This window comes from Marmota flaviventris, chromosome 2 (genome assembly GCF_047511675.1).
Source record: "Marmota flaviventris isolate mMarFla1 chromosome 2, mMarFla1.hap1, whole genome shotgun sequence".
NCBI lineage: Eukaryota > Metazoa > Chordata > Mammalia > Rodentia > Sciuridae > Marmota > Marmota flaviventris.
In genome coordinates this window covers 47,899,952-47,922,742 of record NC_092499.1, presented here as the reverse complement: position 1 = coordinate 47,922,742, position 22,791 = coordinate 47,899,952, and the positions used below count along the sequence as shown (strand labels likewise).

Below are 22,791 nucleotides of genomic sequence, written 5' to 3'. Positions count from 1 at the left end.
TTTCAACTTCCCAATCAGGCACCTCTCTCTCCAGAGGTCCTAAGGGCTGAGTGCTGGGGTCTACGTGCCTGTTGTGGAGAGCTGTTCTGTATCAGGCAGATCAGGACTAGGTGTTGAGAGCTGCAGGCTGGCCACATAGCTGCAAGCTCTAGGCTGGGTTGGTGGCCCTGGATACCCAGTGGATGCCAGACTGGTTGGCTGGGCAAGCCAAGAGCAAGATGCCCTCACACCCTCTTCCAATCTATGGACCCCATGCAAGGCGCTCTCCTGCCTCTCCAGCAAGGTGGTGTCTATTAGCACATCTAGCAGGGAGACCTCAGATGTTACCAAGCCTGCAGGTGCCTTGATGATGGTATTCTAGGCCCTGGCTGGCATCCCTATATAGAAGCGGCCATGTCCCTAGATGATGGCAGCAGCAGCGGCAAATCTGTAGGTACCTTGATGTTGGGCTTTCAGGCCCTGGAGAGTGTCCCATGATGTAGGCTGCCCCAACTCAAGATGGCAATGTTAGTAGCAGAGGTAACCCAATATGGTGGCTTAGGTGTCCCAAGATAGAGGCAACTGCTTTCAGGAATGGGTCAGTGAGGGTGGCCATGTGGTGACAGTGGGTGGCCTTGGTGCTGCGGGGAAGTAGGGGTTTGCAGAGGTGTTTTCTCCCAGCCCTACCTGGTGTCCCAAGGTGGAGGCTACCACATCAAGATGGCTATGATGGTAGCTGCAGTGTCTCAAGTTGGAGACAGCCACCTTGGGAGATGAACCCGCAGCCGTAGGCGGCTCAGTGATGGTTGTGGCCATGTTGGTAGATGGGGAGCCTGCAGCGCAGTTGGGTGGGCCTGCACTGCACAGTCGGTGTGTCTGCGTTTCATGTAACTAACTTCTCTATACATTGGTTGTGTGACATCTTTGGGAAAATAGAGAAATTAGTCATTTTCTGTATTCTCTGTTTTATATGATGAATATTTCTTAAAGAAGGCTAATATAGGAAATTGATCCTTTTTTGAAATCAAACCTAACACATCTCAACTGGAGATTTAAGATAGTCTTTCCCCCTGCATGGTGTTGGAACTATTTAGTCCAAATCTCATTCCCATTTTAGATCTCATTCATATATCATTTTCCTTTGTTAATATTTCTCTTCTTCCTTAGGCAGATTACAAGATAACTGATTCAGTTTTGCTTAATTACAATCACATTCTAGGTCTGTTCTCTTATATCCACAGGCCCAAACATTCCCATTTGCCTTAGCACCTTTACAGAAAAACTCTTAGCTAATCAATTTCATTATATATTTATTTTTTAAATGAGTTTCATTTTTATAGGATAACTTCTAAATTGGGAATGTGAGCTCATCCTGCTCCTTCAGACTCCTGCCTTGTATCTCTAAATCTAGAAAGGAGTCATTTTGTTTTGAAAAATAACATAGTAGAGTACTGCTACATTGCCTCTATTACAAATTATTAAGACAGGTAAATCTTTTGGAAACTGGTTTTTGATTAATATGAATAGAAGTATTATATTTCTAGTTGTTCAGTGTTTCACATTTTATTAAGTATTGTTAAGCATATAAATCTATTTGCAGATATTTTAATATTAAGCATTAGTAGGTAGGTGTTGTTGTTTGGTGGACATGCAAGAGGCAGAGAGGAAAAATAATGCTTAGTATTGATAATTGAGAAATGACTTAATAACAGCTAAGGAAAAAAGATGAAGAGTTACTTCAATCTGCAGGCCAGGCATACATTGTAATGTTTATTTTAGTAAGTATCATAAGCAATGCTTTTTCCATATGTGTTATATAAAACTTTTTTAGACTGGTGTTCGTTTCTTAAAGATATAATTGACATTTTCATCCACATTTATTCATCTGTAGGTTGTAACATACAGTCTAGTGGCATTGAATCATCTGCTTATTAGAACAATATGTCACATTGTGTGTTACCTTTAAAAAATAAAGTAAAATATGAAGTATTTATAGTTCTTCTTCAGGGTAAATGTGTGCTGTAGATAATGAGAGTATAAGTAGGAATATAACTTAACTATGGCTTATTTCTGCCTATTAGATACTTTTGAGGAAATTTCTGTTATTTGTCCTTTACCTCAATTGAGAATAACAATAGTTTGTGTAGAAAGTATACATAGAAACTTAATCTTTCTGTGTGTCCCCTTTTTGAATTTTGTTTTATACTCCTACTTCCCTTTATAATATAGTTGAGTAATAAAGTAATTTTAGGTTAGTGTAATAACAAATATATTTTAAAGATTTTTTAAAAATCTGATACATAGGCGCCAAGAGTAGAAGCACAAGTTCTTCTGGGATCTTTGGTTTGCTTTCCCAACTTGTATTGTGAACTGCCTGCTCTCCATCCCAATATTCCAGATATTGCTGTGTCTCAGTTTACAGATGTGAAGGTAAGAAATCAGATACAGTTTGTAGCATTTAACTGATTTTATAACATAAAATATATGCAATAAAATTTGTTTCTTTTTGAAATCTACTGAGTTGTTGAACAACATTAACCAGCTAAATCTCCCAGAACAAAAACTGGAATGTTAATTAGGATTATTGCCTTTTTATTTTTATTTTTCTGGATGTGTTTAAATTACTTTGGTATCTTTATCTCATTTTTGAACCTATTCATGTTTGTTTCTTAGGATTCATTCATTCACTCACTGAGCATTTATCAAAACATCCTATGAACCAGATGTGGTGTTGCTAATGTAAGGCTTCTGGAATTGAGATGGCAAACTATACCTACATATTTGACTCCCTCTCCCAATTTCTCAGCATGTAGTATCAAACAAAGTAATGGAAAATTCTGTACTGCTATATGAAACTTTGGAATTGAGGTAGTAATCCTATGTACCTAAATGTTACAGGACCTGGATAGTAGTTGGTATAATATTTTTTTTTCTTTGTACTAGTAAGTGAGCCCATATGTACTCCACCATTGAGTTATATCCCCAGGCCTTTTTATTGTTTATTTTGAGACAGGGTCTCTCAGTGTTGCCCAGGGTGATTTGGAACTTGCAACCCTCCTGCCTCAGCCTCCCCAGTAGCCATGATTACAGGCATGTGTCACCATAACCCTTCAGCCTGTGTAATATTAGCAGTGATTATATAGTTGCAAAGAGAACCTCTCCAGATCCCAGATAGTAATCCTTTAAAAAACAATGTGCCCAGGCAGGAGCAGTGTATTAAATACACATGTTAAAAATTTCAGATAGGAGACTCTCAAAAGGTTGTTCTGTGCCTCTGTAGAGTTCAGCCTCTATTGAAAGGGTAAAGTGTGTGACATGATCAGCATCCTTAGTCCTCTGAATTTAGTACTTCTTGTGTGTGTGTGTTGGGTGGGGGGGTGGTACTGGCAGTTTAACCCTAGGTTTTCCTACCACTGAGCTACATCTCAGCCTCCCCACCCTTTTTTTAAATTTTGAAACAGGGTCTCACTAAGTTCCTGAAGCTGGTATCAAACTTGTGATCTTCCTGTGTTAGCCTCCCAAGTTGCTGGAATTACAGGCATGTACCACTACACATGGCTAGACTCAGTGATTGTTAAACCTAAGTAGAGGGGAGTGCTGTGAAAACCTCTTTTAGTAAGGATAAAAAAAATCAGTGCTCTGAACCCACAGTATGCTGTTTAGTGAATAATTCAATCACTGTCAAGACCTATCTCTATCTGAATGCTTACATATAAATTCTAAAGGGCTTAACAATCCTGTGCCTGTCACAGTTATTCCCAGGTAGTCTCTATGATTGATCTTAATTTGTTCTCAGAATTAGAAAGGTTGAGAAAAAGACACTTTAGCTCCTCAGGGGTCATGCAGATGATTTTTATGTGTTGTCATGCAGATGATTTTTATGTGTTGCTTATATTTTCCTTAGAATCCATATTTCTCTTCATAACATTTATCATACTTGTAATTTCTTACTCAGTGCTTAACTTCTATTTTAGACAAATACCATGAAATCTTTTTTTTAAATAATGTTATTGTATTTTTTGTACATTTACTTTATTTTTATGTGGTGCTAAGGATCGAACCCAGGGCCTCACACATGCTAGGCAAGCGCTCTGCCACTGAACTACAACCGCAGCCCCCATGTGATCTTATATACTATTATATCCTCATGACCTAACACTTTTTGATATATAGCATATACTCATTAATGTGAACAAATGAATTTGACTTACACGTACAATCAAGTGGCTCAGTGCAAATTTACAATGACACTTAACAGAAACTACATGAATTTACCTTAGCTTTTCAAGGTTTAATAGTTTGTTTTATTTTCAGAAGATCCTGAAGGTCAAGGATCGATAATTGTTTTAATTTTCTCTACCTATTGAGATGATTATATGATTTTTATCCTTCATTCTGTTAAAGTGGTATATTATGTTTATTGATTTACATGTGTTGAACAATTCTTGTAGCCATAGAATATATCCTACTTGGTAATGGTGTATGATTCTTTTATTGTGCTGTTCAATTTGGTTTATTGTTATTGTTTTGAGGATTTTTGCATTTGTATTCATCAGAGATAGTGGCCTATAATTTTTTTTTCCCTTGTTAATACCCTTGTCTGATGTTGGCATCAGGGTAAATGTGACCTTATAAATTGAGTTTGGAAGTATCCTACCTGTTTAGTTTTCTTGGAAGAATTTGAGAAGGGTTAGTATTAATTCTTTAAATATTTGGTATAATTCATCAGTGAAACCATCTGTTGGCGGCTTTTAAATGCTATTTCTCAAAGCTTAAAAAAGATGTTCATGACTTTAAGATATTAATTCTGCTTTAATTATCTTTCTTATAGTGAGCCTTTATGACTTTTCCAATCAGGAAAAAAGGTTATTTTTTAACATATTCTTTTGGTACAAATTTCATAAATTGTTTTATTAGCTACTTGTATAAATAACATTGGATTCTTTATTAAAAGTATTTACATGAGAATAAATTGTTCTCTTAACTATTGTGTCTCTAATACCTCGTGCAGGGCCTAGCCCAAATTGGCCACCTAATAAATATCTGTTGACTAAGTGAATGAAAATCTTACTATTTGCTATTAACTATTTTCCTTTATTTTAGGAACTCATAATCAAAACTGTATTAAGCTCAGCAAGGGATGAGCCCTCTGGTCCTGCACGGTAGGTCAGGTATTCTTAGATTAACGTTTACTACAACTATTCTGTGTTTGAAATCTCATTTTAGAAGTTGATTGAATTTTTATAGCAGTTCAGGTTGTTTCAGACACACAAAAGCCATTCTGAACTACAAGTTTAAATTATTTGAATGATTAAATACTCTCACTTTTTTTTTCATGATTACATACTAATCTTCCTTCATTAAAAAATAATAATGAAAACCTGTTCATCTTTTTCAGTTATTTAACCCTGTGTCTGGTATATGTAAAATGAGTTATTTTGATTTATTTAAGTACATTTTGTGTTCTCTTCAGATTATATTTATCATTGTGTTCTTATATAATACCTTGAAATACAACATAGGCTCAATGGGTGTTTGTTGAATTGAATTAAAACAAAATATTTTTATGGTAGACTGTAATATATCTAAAAATAGTATGTTTTAATATTCATATGTATTGATCATGATTTGGGGGGGATTGATGCTGGGAATTGAACCCAGGAGTGCTCTACAGCTGAGCTATATCCCCTACTCTTTTAATTTTTTATTTTATTATTTTGAGATAGGGTCTTACCAAGTTACTGAGTGTCTTGCTAATTTGTGAAGGCTGGCCTTGAAATGCAATCCTCCTGTCTCAGCTTCCCAAGTTGCTGGGATTATTGGCATTTCCCACTGTACACAGCTGATTATGATTTCTAATAGAATATAAGCAACAAGATTTTTAATTTTTCCTTTTTATGTCTTAATCATATAAAACTGACATTTTCTGTCTTGCTAAATAAACCTTTCCTCAAAAAGAAGAGACTTAAATTAGGAGGTTGCCAGAATACACTATGTTCCCTTGCTTCCTTAAAATTTCAAGTTATATCTTATATTTCTTGATGCTAATTTTAATGTGTGTCATTAGTTTCAACATTAGTCCTTCTCCTCTGACTTTACCTCTGTGAAGCTTCCTTTTCCAATCATGTATATATTTGTTGATCCAAGATTCAAAAGGTATAGATCATGGCTTTGACCATTCAGATTCTAATTTATTTTTATTTTTTGAACATATATTTTTTAGTTGTAGGTGAACACAGTCTCTTTATTTTATTTTTATGTGGTGCTGAGGATCGAACCCAGTGCCTCATGCATGCTAGGCGAGCGCTTTACAGCCTCAGCCCTCTAATTCTAATTTAAATTTCTTTTTCTAGCAATTAAAAATGATGTAACATGAACAGTTTAGTTACATGAAACCACTCCATTACAAGTCTTTCTCACTTGGTAGCCAAGTTAACTAAAAACAAACCTCTTTGAGCAAATTCTTTTACCCTGATCTCATTCAAGTTTACAAGAATTTTCCCCAATATTTGTTTCATTTAATTCTCATCAAATTGGGAGAGATTGATATATCACCTTCTCCCAATTTTGTTATTCAGTAACTGATGCTTAATAAACTAATACTTATTAAACCTAAAGTTAACATTTATTAAGCCCTTTCTGTGTGCTAGGTGTGTTCTAGACACTTTGTATTTATTATGGCAGTGCATTTCATAATAACTCGAGAAATATACAGTTTTTACCTTTTGATTTATAAATACAGAAACTGGAGCCCAGAAAATTTAGATAACCTGCTCTATCAGATAAGGCAGAGCCATAATTATTATCCTCACAGTAGGGAAGAAATAAAGCAGTTGAATTTACTATGAAGACTTTTTGGCAGTTTTAATAGTAAAAAATTTAGTAGTACTCTAGCACTTTACACTGTGAGAAGAGACTGATCTGCTGTGTTCAAGTAGAAAAATATTTTTTTTTGGACTTAGAACCATTATATTATATACTTTATCAGAATCCTAAACTTGAACATGCTGATAGAATTCTTCCTGATTCAGATGTTGCCAGACATTAGAGAACAGAACAAAAATTCTACAAGTCCTGTTTTTGTTGGAATTACGTTGTAAATTATATGAATTTTGTGTTTTCAAATAGTTTTTAAAAGAATTTGTGGCCAGTTGTGTTCAATTTAAAAGGTACAACAATAGTATTTTACTTACTCCATCAACTTCATGTTTTTACTTAAATTCATTTTACTGTTGCCAGTCAATAAAATTACACTCTTTCCTTTTGAAAGCAGGTTAAATATTTGTTTGGAAAACCTTACAGTTTTGTCATTTTATTAACATGGGTTTGTTAGAAAGATGCCATGTGTTATCTGACCCTGTGACCTTGAGTAGTAGATTATAATAGAAAATTCATTTTAGGATTTAAGGGTTAGGCTCCCCCCCCCCCTTCTCTTCCTTAATCACCAATAGAATAACAAATTTATTAAATCACTTATACAGTGCATGTTCATTCTGTGTCACTTGATTGGTGTGGTGGTGATTTCATTTTACTGAAAGACTCCTGCACTTTTATTTGTATCATTGTTTGTTGCCTTTTTTGCAGATGTGTAGCACTTTGCAGTTTAGGTATTTGGATTTGTGAAGAACTAGTCCATGAGTCTCATCATCCTCAAATTAAAGAAGCTCTGAATGTAATTTGTGTTTCCTTAAAGGTAAAGACAACTTTTTAGTGACATTTATTAAGAACGCATAGTTATTTTTTCTTTAAATGTTAATTTTATCTTGTGCTCTTGAATAATTTATAATAAATGTCTTCATTTATTACATTTTTTCCTTGATCCTGAAACTTTAAGAATGATTTAAGAATGGTCCCAGCCTGGAGATGTCACTAAGTAGGAGACCTACCATACAACTTCTTTTGGATTTGAATTTTTCCTTAAAATACATATGGATGACTCCTAAGAAGGAAACCAGTCCTTTAAGACATAAAGGAATTTTTTTGTTTGTTTGTTTTTTAACTAGTATTTTTGTAACTTACTCTTGATTTTTAACATTTATGAAATTCTTGAGCTATTCAACTCTTGGCTTATCATTCAAATGCCCTCTTTTGTAACCAGAATAAGATTTTTTTCCACATTTTTTATTGGTGCATAATAGTTGTACATATTGATGGAATTTATGGTTACATATTTATATATGCACACAATATAACAATATAATTTGGCCAATATCACTCCCCAGCATTTCCTCCCACCCTCCCCAGAATAAGATTTTTTTCAGAAGTAGTAATGATTTAGAGAACCTTAATTGATAAATGGATATTTTTTTAATCAGAGGATGCTTGATATTATTTTTGTCTTAAAAATTTTAATACAGTATGTGTTTAAACATAAAATTTACCTAATAAATATTTTTGAATAGTAATAGTATTTATCTGACAGGTATTTCTGAATATGTACCATATTCAGGCACTTTGCTAGGCAAAATAAAGGATAATGTAATATAAAATTACATTATATTTTATATTAGTATATAAAATACTAGCTTCAAGATATAGACAGATGTAGATATAACTGAAAAGATTAAAATAAAGTCCTCTGTTTCCCTCCGCCCCTACCGTCATTAGAGCAGATTATGCTAAGTGAAGCTAGCCAATCCTTAAAAAACAAATGCCAAATGTCTTCGTTGATATAAAGAGAGCAACTAAGATCAGAACAGGGAAGAAGAGCATGAGGAAAAGATTAACATTAAACAGAGACGAGTGGGGGGAGAGAAAGGGAGAGAGAAGGGAAACTATGGTAATGGAAGGAGACCCTCATTGTTACACAAAATTACATATAAGAGTTTGTGAGGGGAAAGGGGGAAAAAAAAAACAAGGGAGAGAATTAAACAACAGCAGATGGGGTAGAGAGGGAAGATGAGAGGGAAGGGGAGGGGGGATAGTAGGGGATAGGAAAGGTAGCAGAATACAACAGTCATTAATATGGTATTATGTAAAAATGTGGATGTGTAACCGATGTGATTCTGCAACTTGTATTTGGGGTAAAAAAATGGGAGTTCATAACCCACTTGAATCAAATGTATGGAAGATGATATGTCATGAGCTTTGTAATGTTTTGAACAACCAATTAAAAAAAAAAAGAATTGTAATGCAAAATAATAATAATAATAGTAATAATAATGACAGCTCATGTATAATGGCATAATTTGACGTGAACATACTTTATATACAGAGTTACGAAAAATTGTGTTGTGAATGGATAATTATGATTGTAATGCATTCCACTATTGTCATGTATGTAAGAAATAAAAAAAATTTAAAAAAGGTTTTGCAGAAAAAAAAAAGATTAAAATAAGTGTTAACAAAGTAGGTAAAGCTAAGAATACTAGATGAATGGTGCGTTTGAACTGCAGTTTGGAGGAAGCAGAAATTTTGTCTTAGTTATCAGAGAAATTTTTGGAAAAGAGGAGGAATTTGGAACTTGAGAGAGTGAAATTTGGACATAGATAAGCATAAAAAGCTTGACTTCATGCCATTTATGTTAGTCAGCTTTTCATCATTGTGATCCAAATACCTGACAAGAACTTCTTAGAGAAGGAAAGTTTATTTTTAGCTTATGGTTTCAGAGATTTAGTTTGTGGTTGACCAACACCATTGCTCTGGGCCCATGGTGAGGCAAAACATGGTGAAAGGGAGAGGCAGAGGGAATCTGTTCCGCTCATGGAGGCCAGAAGTAGTGGGGTGATGTGAGGGAGAGTCACAGGGAATAACTCTTCTAGGGTATGCCCCTCAATGACCTGTCTCTTTCAGCCATGTCCCACCTCCTTTCTACAGTTACCACCCAGTTATTCCATTCAAATTAGAATGGACTAATTAGATTATGGCTTCCATAATCTAATCATTTTAACCTCTGAATATTCCTGCATAACACAGGTGCTTTGGGGGGACACCTTATATCCAAACTATAATGCTATTGGAGAGTCATCTGAGAGTTTTAAGTATAGAGAATGCCAGGATCAAACAATACTTTAGAAATTTAATTTGGAAATATTGTAAAGAGTACATTCAAACAAACAGTAGAAAAATTGATAACAAGATTAGTAATTAGAGACCAGTGCACAAATTCAGGTAAGAAAACATTTAATAAAAGTTTAATGAGGACAGTCAAACATTACAAAGAAAAAGTAAAAGTGTATATGTTTTTGGAATGCATTGTGACTTTTTTTAAATTTTGCAATTGAAGGCTTATCTTCCTAAGATTTTAATAAACGCTTATAAATGTATGATGACCAAAAAAGTATGTATGAAATTTAAAATTTTTTAGTCAGCTAATGCACTGATGAATAAATAGTTCATGAAGAAATTTCTTAATAAAAGGCCAAAGATTTATAGAATCTGAAAAGAAACCAGAGTATCATGAAGAAACTTTATATTAAACAATGATTTATTCTTGTTATTGCAGTTTACGAATAAAACAGTAGCCCAAGTGGCTTGCAGCATGCTTCACATGCTGGTTCATTATGTACCTAGACTTCAAATTTACCAACCTGATTCTCCCTTGAAAATTATTCAAGTAAGTAGTTTCTCATTTCTTTTTTTAGAAATATTCTTAGATATAGATATAAAGTTATTCAATAAGTTTTAAAAATTTTTGCATGCTTTTTTGTAATATCAAAAATCCTGTCTCATTGTGTTTATGTTAGAAACTTGTGTTCCTGGTTTTCAAAGTAAAATCATTAAAAAAGAATTTATTACAAATTTCACTTATTAATAGTAGTGAAAATGAAATACTACATGTAAACTTTTTATGCCATTGTCTTTGCAAATGTATATTCTGCTTCCTTTACTCTCTTAGGTGAGGAAAACATGCCATCCTTCCATTACCTAAATCAAAGCATTATTCTTTTTTCTTTTTCTGTCAATCATTTATGAGATTGTTATTTTTTCATCCTAATTATTTTTTCACTGTCTCTCGTATTTTCTACAACACATAACATATTTCAGCTCTTTATTATTTTTCTGTGAGATATTACAGTAGCCTTCTCTCCTGTACAGTCTTTTCCTACAAGTCATAATTCATATTCATATGACTTTTTAAAATTTATTTTATTTTTTGTATTTGTAGATGGACACAACACATTTATTTTATTTATTTGTTTTTGTGTGTCACTGAGGATTGAACCCAATGCTTCACACATGCTCAGCAAGCGCTGTGCCACTGAGCTACAGCCCCAGCCCCGCATTCATATGACTTTTATCATGTCACTTACCTGAAAAAAATAGGAACAAAATCTCTGGGTGTTTTTTTTAACTATAAAATAGATCCCAGTTTTTAGGTGTGAATTCAAAACCTCCAGGCAAGGACCCAACCTGCCTTTCCAGAATCGTGCAGATTTCTTTGAAGTTCCATGTTGTCCAGGCAACTGAATATGCTTACCATTGCTTAAACATACTCTTTCTTCCTTTTATCTGAAATGGTTTACTTCTCTCTATCCCCTTATCTTTCAGTAATTTGCTTAAATACCATCTCCTCAAAAAAATAGAATTTCCTGTCTGATCTTCCTAATCAGAATTTATCTTTTTTATCTTTGTATTCTTATAACATTTCTAGGAAAGGTGAACACAAATATTTATTGATCACCTTACCATCTACCAGTCACCCTATCAGTATCTTTTCATAAATATTTTATTTAATTCTTACATATTTTTTGAGGTAGAAGATTATTCCCTTCGTACCTCACTTATTTAAAATAAGGGAATTAAAGGCTTAGTAACTATATAAAGTCACAAACTAACAGGACAGAAACAGAATTCTAACGAAGTCTGAGAATCTGAAGTACAAGCTTTCCTCACTCATGCATGTCACTCATTAGTCTCTATAACAGAATAGTGAATAAAGCCTTTTCCTATATGAAGTATATTTAGAACAATTTTTGTACTTAATGCATCAAAGTAATAACTTATAAAAATATAACTTACAATGAAAATACAATAAACTTATAACTACATTTTTAATATGCACATTAAAAATTTTAATGAGACCAAATGATCATGTATAAAATTTTAGGGTCCTTAACATATTTTTTATCTTTACTATCTTTTGTCTAGGGTGACTTTTATGTAGAAAATATTTAGTATCTATTGACTTGAAATAGTTTATGGTTAAGAGATTAGGTTTGGGAGTAGACACACCTGGATTTAATTAACCACTTACTCTGCTGTGTACTGACTTTTAAACTGTTGACAAGTTACTAAGCCCATTGAAAGCTGAACACTTCATATCTAGGATGAAAATTTACCTCACAGGTTGCTTTAAAGACTAAAGCCAACGGGAGCCTGAGGAAGGAGGATTGTAAATTGAGGTCAGACTCAGCAACTTTGTGAGACCATGTGTGAAATTTTTTTAAAAAGTCCTGGGGATTTAGCTCAGTGGTAGGAAAAAAGCTAAATGAAAAAATTACATGTAAAGCACTTAGCACTTTTTTGGCTTATAAGTGATGAAATATAAATGTTAATAAATGCAGCTGTTATTATGTTATGTGGGACACAGTGACTGAATGTGAATGTACATTTGTGTGTCTAATAATAAAACGTTTGAAATTTTGAAACCTTTGGAAAATTTAACCACTGAAGATTGATATTCTGTGTAAAAATTAAGGTGGTTCTTTAAACACTTTTTTTTCAATATGAAAGCCTCCATATGCTTTTCTTTATTTTCTTCATCAACCTATATATCACAAACATTTAATAATATATCTGTGCAAATTGTTCTACTATATTTTATAGTGGCCAGAGCCTATAATAGTTATTACTCCCCACCTGTAGTTGAAGAAATAAAATCACAGAATACTGAAGCATTTCACTAATGGTTACCTATTCACAGAATTATGGGTAAAAGCCTAGTTTTATTAACAGTGTGAAGCAAGTGCACCCAAAATACTAGATTCAACTGGGGAGAAAAGCCTTGTTCTGTAAAAAGCATATTTAATTGTTTAAATTTTACATTTGAGTTGAGGAAATTAAATGCACATATTTATGGGTTATAGTATGGTTTTTCAATATATGTATACATTGTATAATGATCAAATTAAGGTTGTCAGCATATCCATCACCTTAAACATTTATCATTTTTTGTGGTGAGAACATTGAACATCCTCACTTTTAGCTTTTGAAAAACTACATTATTGTTAGCTATTGTTACCCTCCTGTGCAATAAAATACCAGAATTTATTTTCCTGTCTAATGTTAACACTGTACATGTTGATCAAGCTCTGTCTGTCCTTCCCGCACCCCTACTCTCCCCTTCCAATAGTAACTACTATTTTATTCTCGACTTCTACAAGATCATCTTTTTTAGATTCTACATAGAAGTGAAAGAAGATATTTGTCTCTATGCTTGACTTATTTCTCTTAACAATGTCCTCCAGGTTCATCTATATTGTTAAAATGATAGGATTTTATCTTTTTATCGTTGAATAGTATTCCATTGTGTATACATACAGCACATTTTCTTTATCCATTCTTCTGTTGATGGACACATAGGTTGATTCCATAGCTTAGTGCTGCAGTGAAGATGGGAGTGCAGGTGTTGTCTCTTCCACATTCCAATTTTGTTTCCTTTGGAAACAAAAGGAAACATATGGTAGTTCAGTTTTTAATTTCTTAAAGACATATTTTTTAGTTGTCAATGGACCCCCACTTTGTTTATTTATTTGTGGTGCCAAGAATTGAACCCAGTGCCTCACACATGCTAGGCAAGTACTCTGCCACTGAGCCACAACTCTAGCCCCATCAATTTTTAATTTTTAATGCTAGTTTTCTATTTAAAAAAAAATTTTAGTTGTAGATGGACACAATACCTTTAATTTTATGTGGTGCTGAGGATCAAACCCAATGTCTCCCATGTGCTAGGCAATCACTCTCCCACTGAGCTACAGCCCCAACCCTGGTTTTCTATTTTTAGTACTGTTTTTCACAGTGGTTGTACTAATTTACATTCCCATCAGTGTATAAAAATTCCCCTTTTCCACCTCCTCACCAACATTCATTATCTCTGCCTTTTTATAATAGCCATTCTGACTGGAGTGTGGTGATATCCCATTATGTATTTTTTGTTTGTTTAGTACTAGAAATTTAACTCAGAGCCTCGTGAATGCTATGCACACATTTTTCCACTGAGCTATACCCCAGCCCTCATTCTGGTTTTGATTTGCAATTCTCTGATAAGTAGTGATGTTCAGCATTTTTTCATATGCTTGACCTTTCATAGGCCTTCTTTTGAGGAATGTCTATTCAGGTGTTTTGCTTATTTTGTAATTGAGTTATTTGTTTTTTTGCTATTGAGCTTTTTGAGTTCTTAATATATATTTAGAAAAAGTTTTCTATTTAATTCATTGAAACAGTAAGCTTTAAAAATATAATATGCAATAAAAGTATAATAAAAATTTGTTCTAATACTTTTTTTTTTTTTTTTGGTACTGGGGATTGAACTCAGGGTTACTCGACCATAAGCCACATCTCCAGCCCCTGATACATTTTTTTAATAATCTCTTTTGCCTCATTTTAATAATATCTTTCTTTTTTATTACTTCATGTTCACTATTTTAGATTCATGTATATAATATACATAAATTGAAAAAGATACAAATTTTTTTAAGCATGTATTTGTTTCTGACCCCAAGTGTTTCAGATTCAGGTTCTTTTGAACTTGGAATATTTGCATAGAGTTTGCCAATTGAGCATCCCTAATCCAAAAATTTGAAATGCTTCAAAACACAGAGTTTCTTGAGTGCATATTAGTACTCCAGTGGGTTTGGATTTTGAAGCATTTTTGGATTTTAAAATTAGAAGTGCTCAACCTGTATAGGAAGATCTGGAAAGACAGTAATTTCTTGATCTGATTGATTGCAATGATTTTTGTAAATCTTTTTGTTTATCTGTATCTTCTGATTTTTTTAACATAATTGTGTACTTATATGCATTGATCCACTTTCATAATTGAATAGAATGAAATTATGTGTAGTTGGCAAAATATATGTGTAACTTCTATACATGAAGATTATAAATGATTGATAAGTATGTGTACTTGAAAAGATTATTTATTAAATAAATTACCTTAAAAAAGCAATGTATATATTAGGGTAATATATTTAAATAATGCATTTAGGAAAAATTTGCAGCAGTAGCTTTTACATCACTTTAGCATATAACAATTAATTTTTAAAATGTATCATTAACATATTTTGAACTTACTTATTTTCACATACAGATCCTAATAGCTACTATCACCCACCTTTTGCCAAGTACAGAAGCTTCATCATATGAAATGGACAAAAGGGTAATTTAAATTTTGATATTTAATATGTGGTCTTCTAGTTTAAAATACTTGTATTTTGTTAATTTTGCAAAGTCATATGTAACTACACGATATGAATTAATTCACCTTGTGTTCACAGTAAATTATAGTGTGAAATATGTCTTCCCATTATTTAAGTATAGCTAAATTATGTTTTAGTTTAAATTTCAGGCCATTTGATAAAATCTTTGAATCACAGGGTTGTAAGGAACCCTGGAGAACATTCTGTCCACTTATAATTATTTTACTATATCCTGCCAAATTATACCTGAAGATTAATTCTTAAGAATTCATTACCTCTGAAGGGAGCCACTTGATTTTGTAAAATTGTTTCTGGTGGAAAATAAAGATATTTCTAGTAAGCAAAGTATGTAAAATACATAGAGATAGGTACAGAGGAGAAGACATTTCCTCTGTTCACCAAAGAGTTCTACAAGATGGGATTTACTTTCATAAATTCATTATGAGGTCCTTTAATTACCTCAGATATTGTATTTATCAGATCTAGAGTTTCTCTGTGGTGTCTTTTAATGTTTTCATGATTTTATTAAATTCCACATTTCTTTATCAGTAACTTGCATCTTTTTTTGAAGACTCAACATACTTATTGTAATTATTTTAAAGTCTTTACTAAATCTTATATCTGGGTCATCACAGAGTTTCTTCCTATTGAATGTTTTCCCTCTTGCCTGAGTTCCATTTTCCTGTTGTTCAGTTATATACTAGATGTTATATATAATATATGGAGACTAGATTTATGCTGCCTGTTGTGGTAGGTATTAAACACATGTGGCTTTACATTAGAATTGAACTAAATTAAGAATTTACATTGAAAATTTAATCCCACATTTACATATTTCAAATACTCAACACTCCATCATTGCACAAAGTTGTGTTAGACAGGCTACTTTTGGATTCTGTTAATTTTTTCTCTACTCTGGGCTTAGTGGTGCACACCTGTAATCTCTGCAGTTTAGGAGGCTGAGGCGGGAGGATCTCAAGTTCAAAGCCAGCCTCAGCAATTTAGCAAGGACCTAAGCAATTTAATGAGACCGTGTCTCAAAATAAAAAAATAAAAGGGAATGGGTATGTGGCTCTGAGGTTAAACAACACTGGGTTCAATCCCCATTACAAAAAAAAAAAAAAAAAAACTCTGAAAATTATTCTGTTTCTTTTCCTTGTGACATCCCAATCCTGAATTCTGTTCTGCAGTTATTAGTGTTACTACCTCTTCTTAGTCATCTTGTATTGCATGAAATCTCAAGTATGCTTTATTTACTTCTTATGGTCTTCCCATTAATTTGTACAATTTGGAAGGTTTCATGTTTCTGTACCTAGTCCCAGTTTCTTTGTTGTGTAGACTACATACCTTTTACACTTTTATTTTTGCCATGTTATTTCTGCTGTCTTTCAAATCACTGATTTCATTAGATTACCTCAAAATTTTTAATTTGTTCCCTTCATATCCATTTAAAACTCCACTTAGACAGATTGTACAGTTCTTGGTAAACACAGTCTTCATTTTTAAAAGAGTCATATATATGAGATTGAGTTTTCATTATCTGAAATGCTTAGGAACCGAAGTGGGTTTTCTTTATTGTTGTTTTAGGAGGGTTGTTTGTTTTGTTGTTTGTGGTACTGGCTATTGAACCCAGAGGTGGTTTACCACTGAGTTACATCCTATTTTTTATTCTGAGACAGGGTCTTGCTAAGTTGCCCAGGCTGGCCTTGAACTTGTGATTCTCCTGCCTCAGCCTTTGGAGTTGCTTGTATTACAGGCATGTACCACCACACCCAGCTCAGGAGTGTTTTTAATTTTGGATATTTTTTGATTTTAAAATATTTGCATATACATTGTTAGATATCTTGGGGATGGGATGCCAGCCAAAACAAGAAATTCATTTACATTTTTTATATTTTTGTATTTTATTTTTTTTTCCCTAATCTACTTGAAGTTTCTTGATTTCCTTGTGTGGCTTATAGTTTTAATTTGTAAGGTGTTGATACATAGATAGTGACAAATACTTTATCTTCATTTTGAATTATAGCTTTTAGCATTTTAATTTTTTGTTTTAATTGCTTGGTATACCTTTGTTCAATCCCTTTAATTTTAGCATTTCTGAATCTTTTTGTTTAACTGTATCCTTGAATATAATATACTTGGGTCTTGATTTGTAAGCCAAACTGAAAGTCTTTGTCTCTTTAGCAAATTAAACCCATTTTGATACGACTTACATTTTTGGTCTCGCCTCTGTTATTTTGTCATCATCATTATTGTGCATATTATCTTATATTTTCTGTGTTTCTCTGCATGATGCATTTTCTTTTTTCTGATTTGTTTTTAAGTTCTTGATATTTAGGAAACTGCACTTTTGTTCTAGAGGTTATTTATAAACACACACATACCTTGCTTTTTACTTAACCTTATTCTATCTGGTTTGTGATTATTTAATGGTTTTTTTAATTATTTAATGAAAAAGTTAACTCCTATCTATCTTTTACCATATACATTAATAAATGAGTTCATCTCTTTTTTCATCTGCCTCAAATTTTGACTATTTTATTTCTACATATAACTTATAGAAATAAATCATAACAAATTTTTATTTTTCCATACTTATCTCCACATTTTTTTCTTTTTTTAATTCTTACAACTATAACTGAGATTTATAACTTGTTTTTTGTTTTGTTTTGTTTTTTGCTGAAGTTTACTCAGTCAGCTTCTTGGTTAGATAAAATTCATCTTTATTCTTCAAGATAGACTCATGAGAACAGAATTCTCTAAGCTCTTAAATATGTAAAATTTTTCTGTTAACCTTGTTGATACTTGAAAAGCAGTTTGGCTAGATATGGAATCCTTAGCTCATATTTGCTTTCCTTGAAATTTTGTTTTGTCTCTTAAATGCTGCCTTACTTTGTATATTGTTTATGAAAAATCTGATGCCAGTCTTATTCTCTTACCCTTGTAAGTTATTTTTCTTTTTTGCCTGGAGGCTCTGAGGGTTTTTTGTTTTGGTTTTTGGTGAGGTTTTGTTTTGTTTTGTTTTTGTTTTGTTTGTGTGTGTGTGTGTGTGTTTTAAGATGAGGGTTTATTATGTTGCCCAGGTTGGCATTTGCTCTTAACATTCTCTCTTCTCTCCTTAAAGCATTACCTTTCTTGTGTGCACTAAGTCTCTTCTTTCTACTCAATACTTGGATGTACCTGTATACTTTTTCATTGTTCTCATACTTAGGATGGACTTTTTCTTTCTGGCTTGGTTATAGATCAGTCTTAGGTTTGCAGCTGCTTCCCATCTTTTCTTACAGTTTTTACCAAACTTTCCTGTTCCTCTTCATGAAAGCCTGCAATAGGAAAAAAATTCCTGGGATTTGCTGTATATTTTTCTACTTAACAGAGAATTTGAAGTGTAGGTATTCTGTGTCTTCTGGTTATATGGAAAGAATGAGTTTTGTGATGTTTTATATTTCTTATTGTTCTTTTGGAGTATATGTTGGGCAACTTAGGCCAGAATTACTCCTTGAATTTTAGTTGGTCTTTAACCCTAGATATCAGCAGATCTCTTATTGCCACTTGATTGTCACATTCGATTGTCAATTTATTTCTTGACGGTTTACTTATTTCTTTCTATTATTTGTGATTCTTTATCCAATAAAATGGATACTGCTAGTTTGCTCCATGTTTTGGATGAAAATGTTGTTTATAGTATCCAATAGTTTACAAGTATCCAGTGAAAAGATTAATTTAGTGAATCATTTAGTGAGTAAGATTAAAAGTTGTATAAAGTAGTCTTTCTGGCAGGATTAGAAGAAGAAAGTGGAAGTGATTATAAAATGTATGGACCAAATCCTTTAACTGGTATTTGTATAATTAGGTAAGTGTAGTTAATTGATTTGTCTTGTCTGTCTTTCTTTTGTTTTTTTTTCCTAGGGCTCAGGATTGAACCCTGGGCGTCACATATGCCGCATAAGCATTCTCTGAGCCATTCTGAATATCTGTTGTCTTTGAAACTTAAGGTTTTTGGATCCATCAATTTTAACATTACTGTTCTTATTATGCTTAAGATTTTGTTGTGCTTTCCTTGAAATATAAAAGAAAAACCCACAATAATGTTCATAGGCAACATTTTAAAAATCAGGTCCAGGTAACATTAATAGGATTGGTGGTTCCTAAAATAAATTTTGGAAACCCAAAAATAAGATGGTGAATTATTGAGGAGCTCCTGTAAGTTTAAAATTATAATGATTTTGTTGTTATTATTGTTATAGTTGGTAGTATCCTTACTTCTCTGCCTTCTGGATTGGATCATGGCCTTACCTCTAAAGACACTACTCCAGCCAGTACATACTACAGGAACAGAAAATGATAAAACCGAAAAATCAGTCCTCAATTGCATTTATAAGGTAAACTTTTTTACTTGCTATATTATTTATCTGTTAAGGATTTTTAAAAACTACAGACACAACATTTTAGTATAACATTTTATTGTTTCAGATCTAGATATTTTCTTATAGATTTAGTCTACAGCAAGATAATTTAAAAGTTCTTCCTTCTAAGACACCATTGTTTTCATACAGAATTTTTTTAAAAATATTTATTTATTTATTTATTTATCTTTAGTTTTAGGTGGACACATTATTTTGTTTTTATGTGGTGCTGAGGATCAAACCCAGTGCCTCATGCATGCCAGGCGAGCACTCTACCACTGAGCCACATACAGAATTTTTTAAGGGAGTTAGATCTGTGTTGACTATAAGAATCACTATTTAAATTTTACTTGTTCTTTTGGCTCTAAAAAAGATATTAAACTTTACCATGATTGAAGCCCTGACGTTTAGAATCCTTAAAATTTTTGCCAAACTCTTGGGTTATCATATGACAGTTTTTCTCCTTTTATCTTTCTTTATTTTCATTTAAAGGTAAACCTTGGTATGTTCTTTTCACTTGTTTTTTAGGTTTTACATGGGTGTGTTTATGGAGCGCAGTGTTTTACCAATCCAAAGTACTTTCCAATAAGCCTTTCTGATTTGGCATCTGTAGATTATGATCCTTTTATGCATTTGGAAAGTCTGAAAGAGCCTGAACCTCTACACTCCCCTGATTCAGAACGATCTTCTAAACTCCAACCAGTAACAGAAGGTAAAATGAATTTTCATATTAATATTATTGCTTGGGTTCTTACGAAATATGATTTGAGGCCATGGGAGGAAATTATGGCAAAGGAGAATATCTCTCACTTTGTGGTTGTTTTACCTAAACAACTTAGTTATTATAGCACGTGTTTATTAAGAAATAAGTTCATATACACAATTACTAATATGTAATAGTTTTTCCATTATGCTTCTGACAAGTTATTCTTAGTTTTTATTTTATACAGGATTTATATAGAATAAGAGAACTTTGGAGTCAGACCTGGTATTGAATTTTGACTCTAACTTAATTGCTAAGTGACTATTACGTTATTTGTAAAATGCAGATGATATTATTTCCCTTAGAGAATTGATGCAAATACTGAGAAGGTTATTGCTGTATAGCCCATCACCCAGTCCTTGGTACATATGAACTCAGTAAGCAAAAACATTTTTTAAGCACATTATTTCTACAGAGTTTATTTTGTATAACAGCAGTGTTGAGTAACAACAGAGATCATATGGCTCACAAAACTGAAAGTATTTGCTCTCTGACCCTTTACAGAAAAAGATTGCTAATGCCTGGTATATTAGATTAATTGGATAGTTAATACAGAAGCAGAGAGACCCACTCATGAGACTATTGCAATGGCTAAACAATAGTTGCTGAAGGCTTATACTAAACTTTTCATTTAGTTACTAAAGAATGGTAGTAGAAATATACAGGAAAAGTAGATCTGAGGAATACTTAGGAGGTAAAGTCAAAAGGCTTTTGTGATAAGCTAGAGAAAAGGAGGAATCTATATTAGGTTTCTGACTGGTTAGATTCTGACTTGGAGATTGGTTAGATTTTTTCCAAACTAGAGCAAGAATATAAGAGAAAGTACAGGTTTGGGAGAGAAAATGAGAACAGTTTTGGTGGTTTAGTTTGTAATATCTTTTGGATATCTGTGTGAAGATATTTAATGGAAATAACTTATGTATGCATATCTGGATCTTAACAGATATAGATATGTTTTTGTGTGTGGATTCTGAGAAGAAAACATTGTAAAGGAAGGAAAACTATGAGAATAATTTCTTAGAAACTAATAGAGGAGATAGCTTTTAAAAAAAAAAAAAAAGAAAAAAAAGGCTGGTCAGTAGTGTTAAATGTACTTTTGTCGAAATCAGAAGGACTGGCATATATATCTGCTTTAGTTTCAACAGAGAAGTAGGAGGAAAAGGGGAAGATTGTGGATTGAAGCAGAAGATAAGGAAATTGGAGCCATTCCATGAAAAGTATTCTTTAAAGAAGCTTGACTTTAAAAAAAAAAAAAAAAAAAGAAGAAAGAAAAGAAAAGAAAAAGAAAAAAGTGCTGGGTACGGTGATGCACCCTGTAATCCCAGCAGCTTGGGAGGCTGAGGCACAAGGATCGCAAGTTGAAAGCCAGTCCCTGTAACTTCTAAGCAACTCAGTGAGACCTTGTCTCTAAATAAAATACAAAAAAGGGCTGTGAAATGGCTCAGTGGTTAAGTGCTCCTGAGTTCAATCCCTGGTACAAAAAGAAAAAAAATAGAGAAGAGGAGCAGCAGCCTGCTGAGAGGCAGAGCCGCCCCCTCCCCCTGCGCCGGCAAGGTAGAGGGAACTGTGACCACCCACAGAGCAGGCCCAGCGGCCTGCTGAGGGGCAGAGCCGCCCCCCACCCCCCGCGCCTGCCAGGTAGGCGGAACTGTGACCACTGACAGAAAAGGCCCAGTGGCCCGTGGCGGGACAGAGCTTCCAATCACTCCTGCAAGGTAGGCGGGCCTGCGACCCACCGGAAGAAGAGGAGCAGCGGCCTGCTGAGAGGCAGAGCTGCCCTCTCCCCCTGCGCCGGCAAGGTAGAGGGAACTGTGACCACCCACAGAGCAGGCCCAGCGGCCTGCTGAGGGGCAGAGCCGCCCCCCACCCCCCGCGCCTGCCAGGTAGGCGGAACTGTGACTACTGACAGAAAAGGCCCAGTGACCCGCGGCGGGACAGAGCTTCCAATCACTCCTGCAAGGTAGGCGGGCCTGTGACCCACCGGAAGAAGAGGAGCAGTGGCCTGCTGAGAGGCTGAGCCGCCCCCCACCCCCCACTCCTGCCAGGTAGGCGGAACTGTGACCACCAACAGAAAAGGCCCAGTGGCCCGCGGCGGGACAGAGCTTCCAATCACTCCTGCAAGGTAGGCGGGCCTGCCTGCGACCCACCGGCAGAAGAGGAGCAGCGGCCTGCTGAGAGGCAGTGCCGCCCCCTCCCCCTGCGCCGGCAAGGTAGAGGGAACTGTGACCACCCACAGAGCAGGCCCAGCGGCCTGCTGAGGGGCAGAGCCGCCCCCCACCCCCCGCGC

At 34.1% G+C, this 22,791-nt stretch overlaps 1 protein-coding gene across 4 annotated transcripts in view; it reads left to right on the top strand.

Moving 5' to 3' along the window:
• Nucleotides 1-22,791, top strand: part of Ralgapa1 (Ral GTPase activating protein catalytic subunit alpha 1) — a 251,241-nt gene that overhangs the window by 136,949 nt on the left and 91,501 nt on the right. For all 4 annotated transcript variants that reach the window (XM_027929475.2, XM_071607832.1, XM_027929473.3 and 1 more), the window contains exons 26-32: nt 2,284-2,409; nt 5,083-5,141; nt 7,564-7,672; nt 10,424-10,534; nt 15,230-15,298; nt 19,583-19,717; nt 20,270-20,453. In XM_027929475.2, the coding sequence (XP_027785276.2) occupies nt 2,284-2,409; nt 5,083-5,141; nt 7,564-7,672; nt 10,424-10,534; nt 15,230-15,298; nt 19,583-19,717; nt 20,270-20,453 (793 nt within the window). The remainder of the gene's footprint in view (nt 1-2,283; nt 2,410-5,082; nt 5,142-7,563; nt 7,673-10,423; nt 10,535-15,229; nt 15,299-19,582; nt 19,718-20,269; nt 20,454-22,791) is intronic.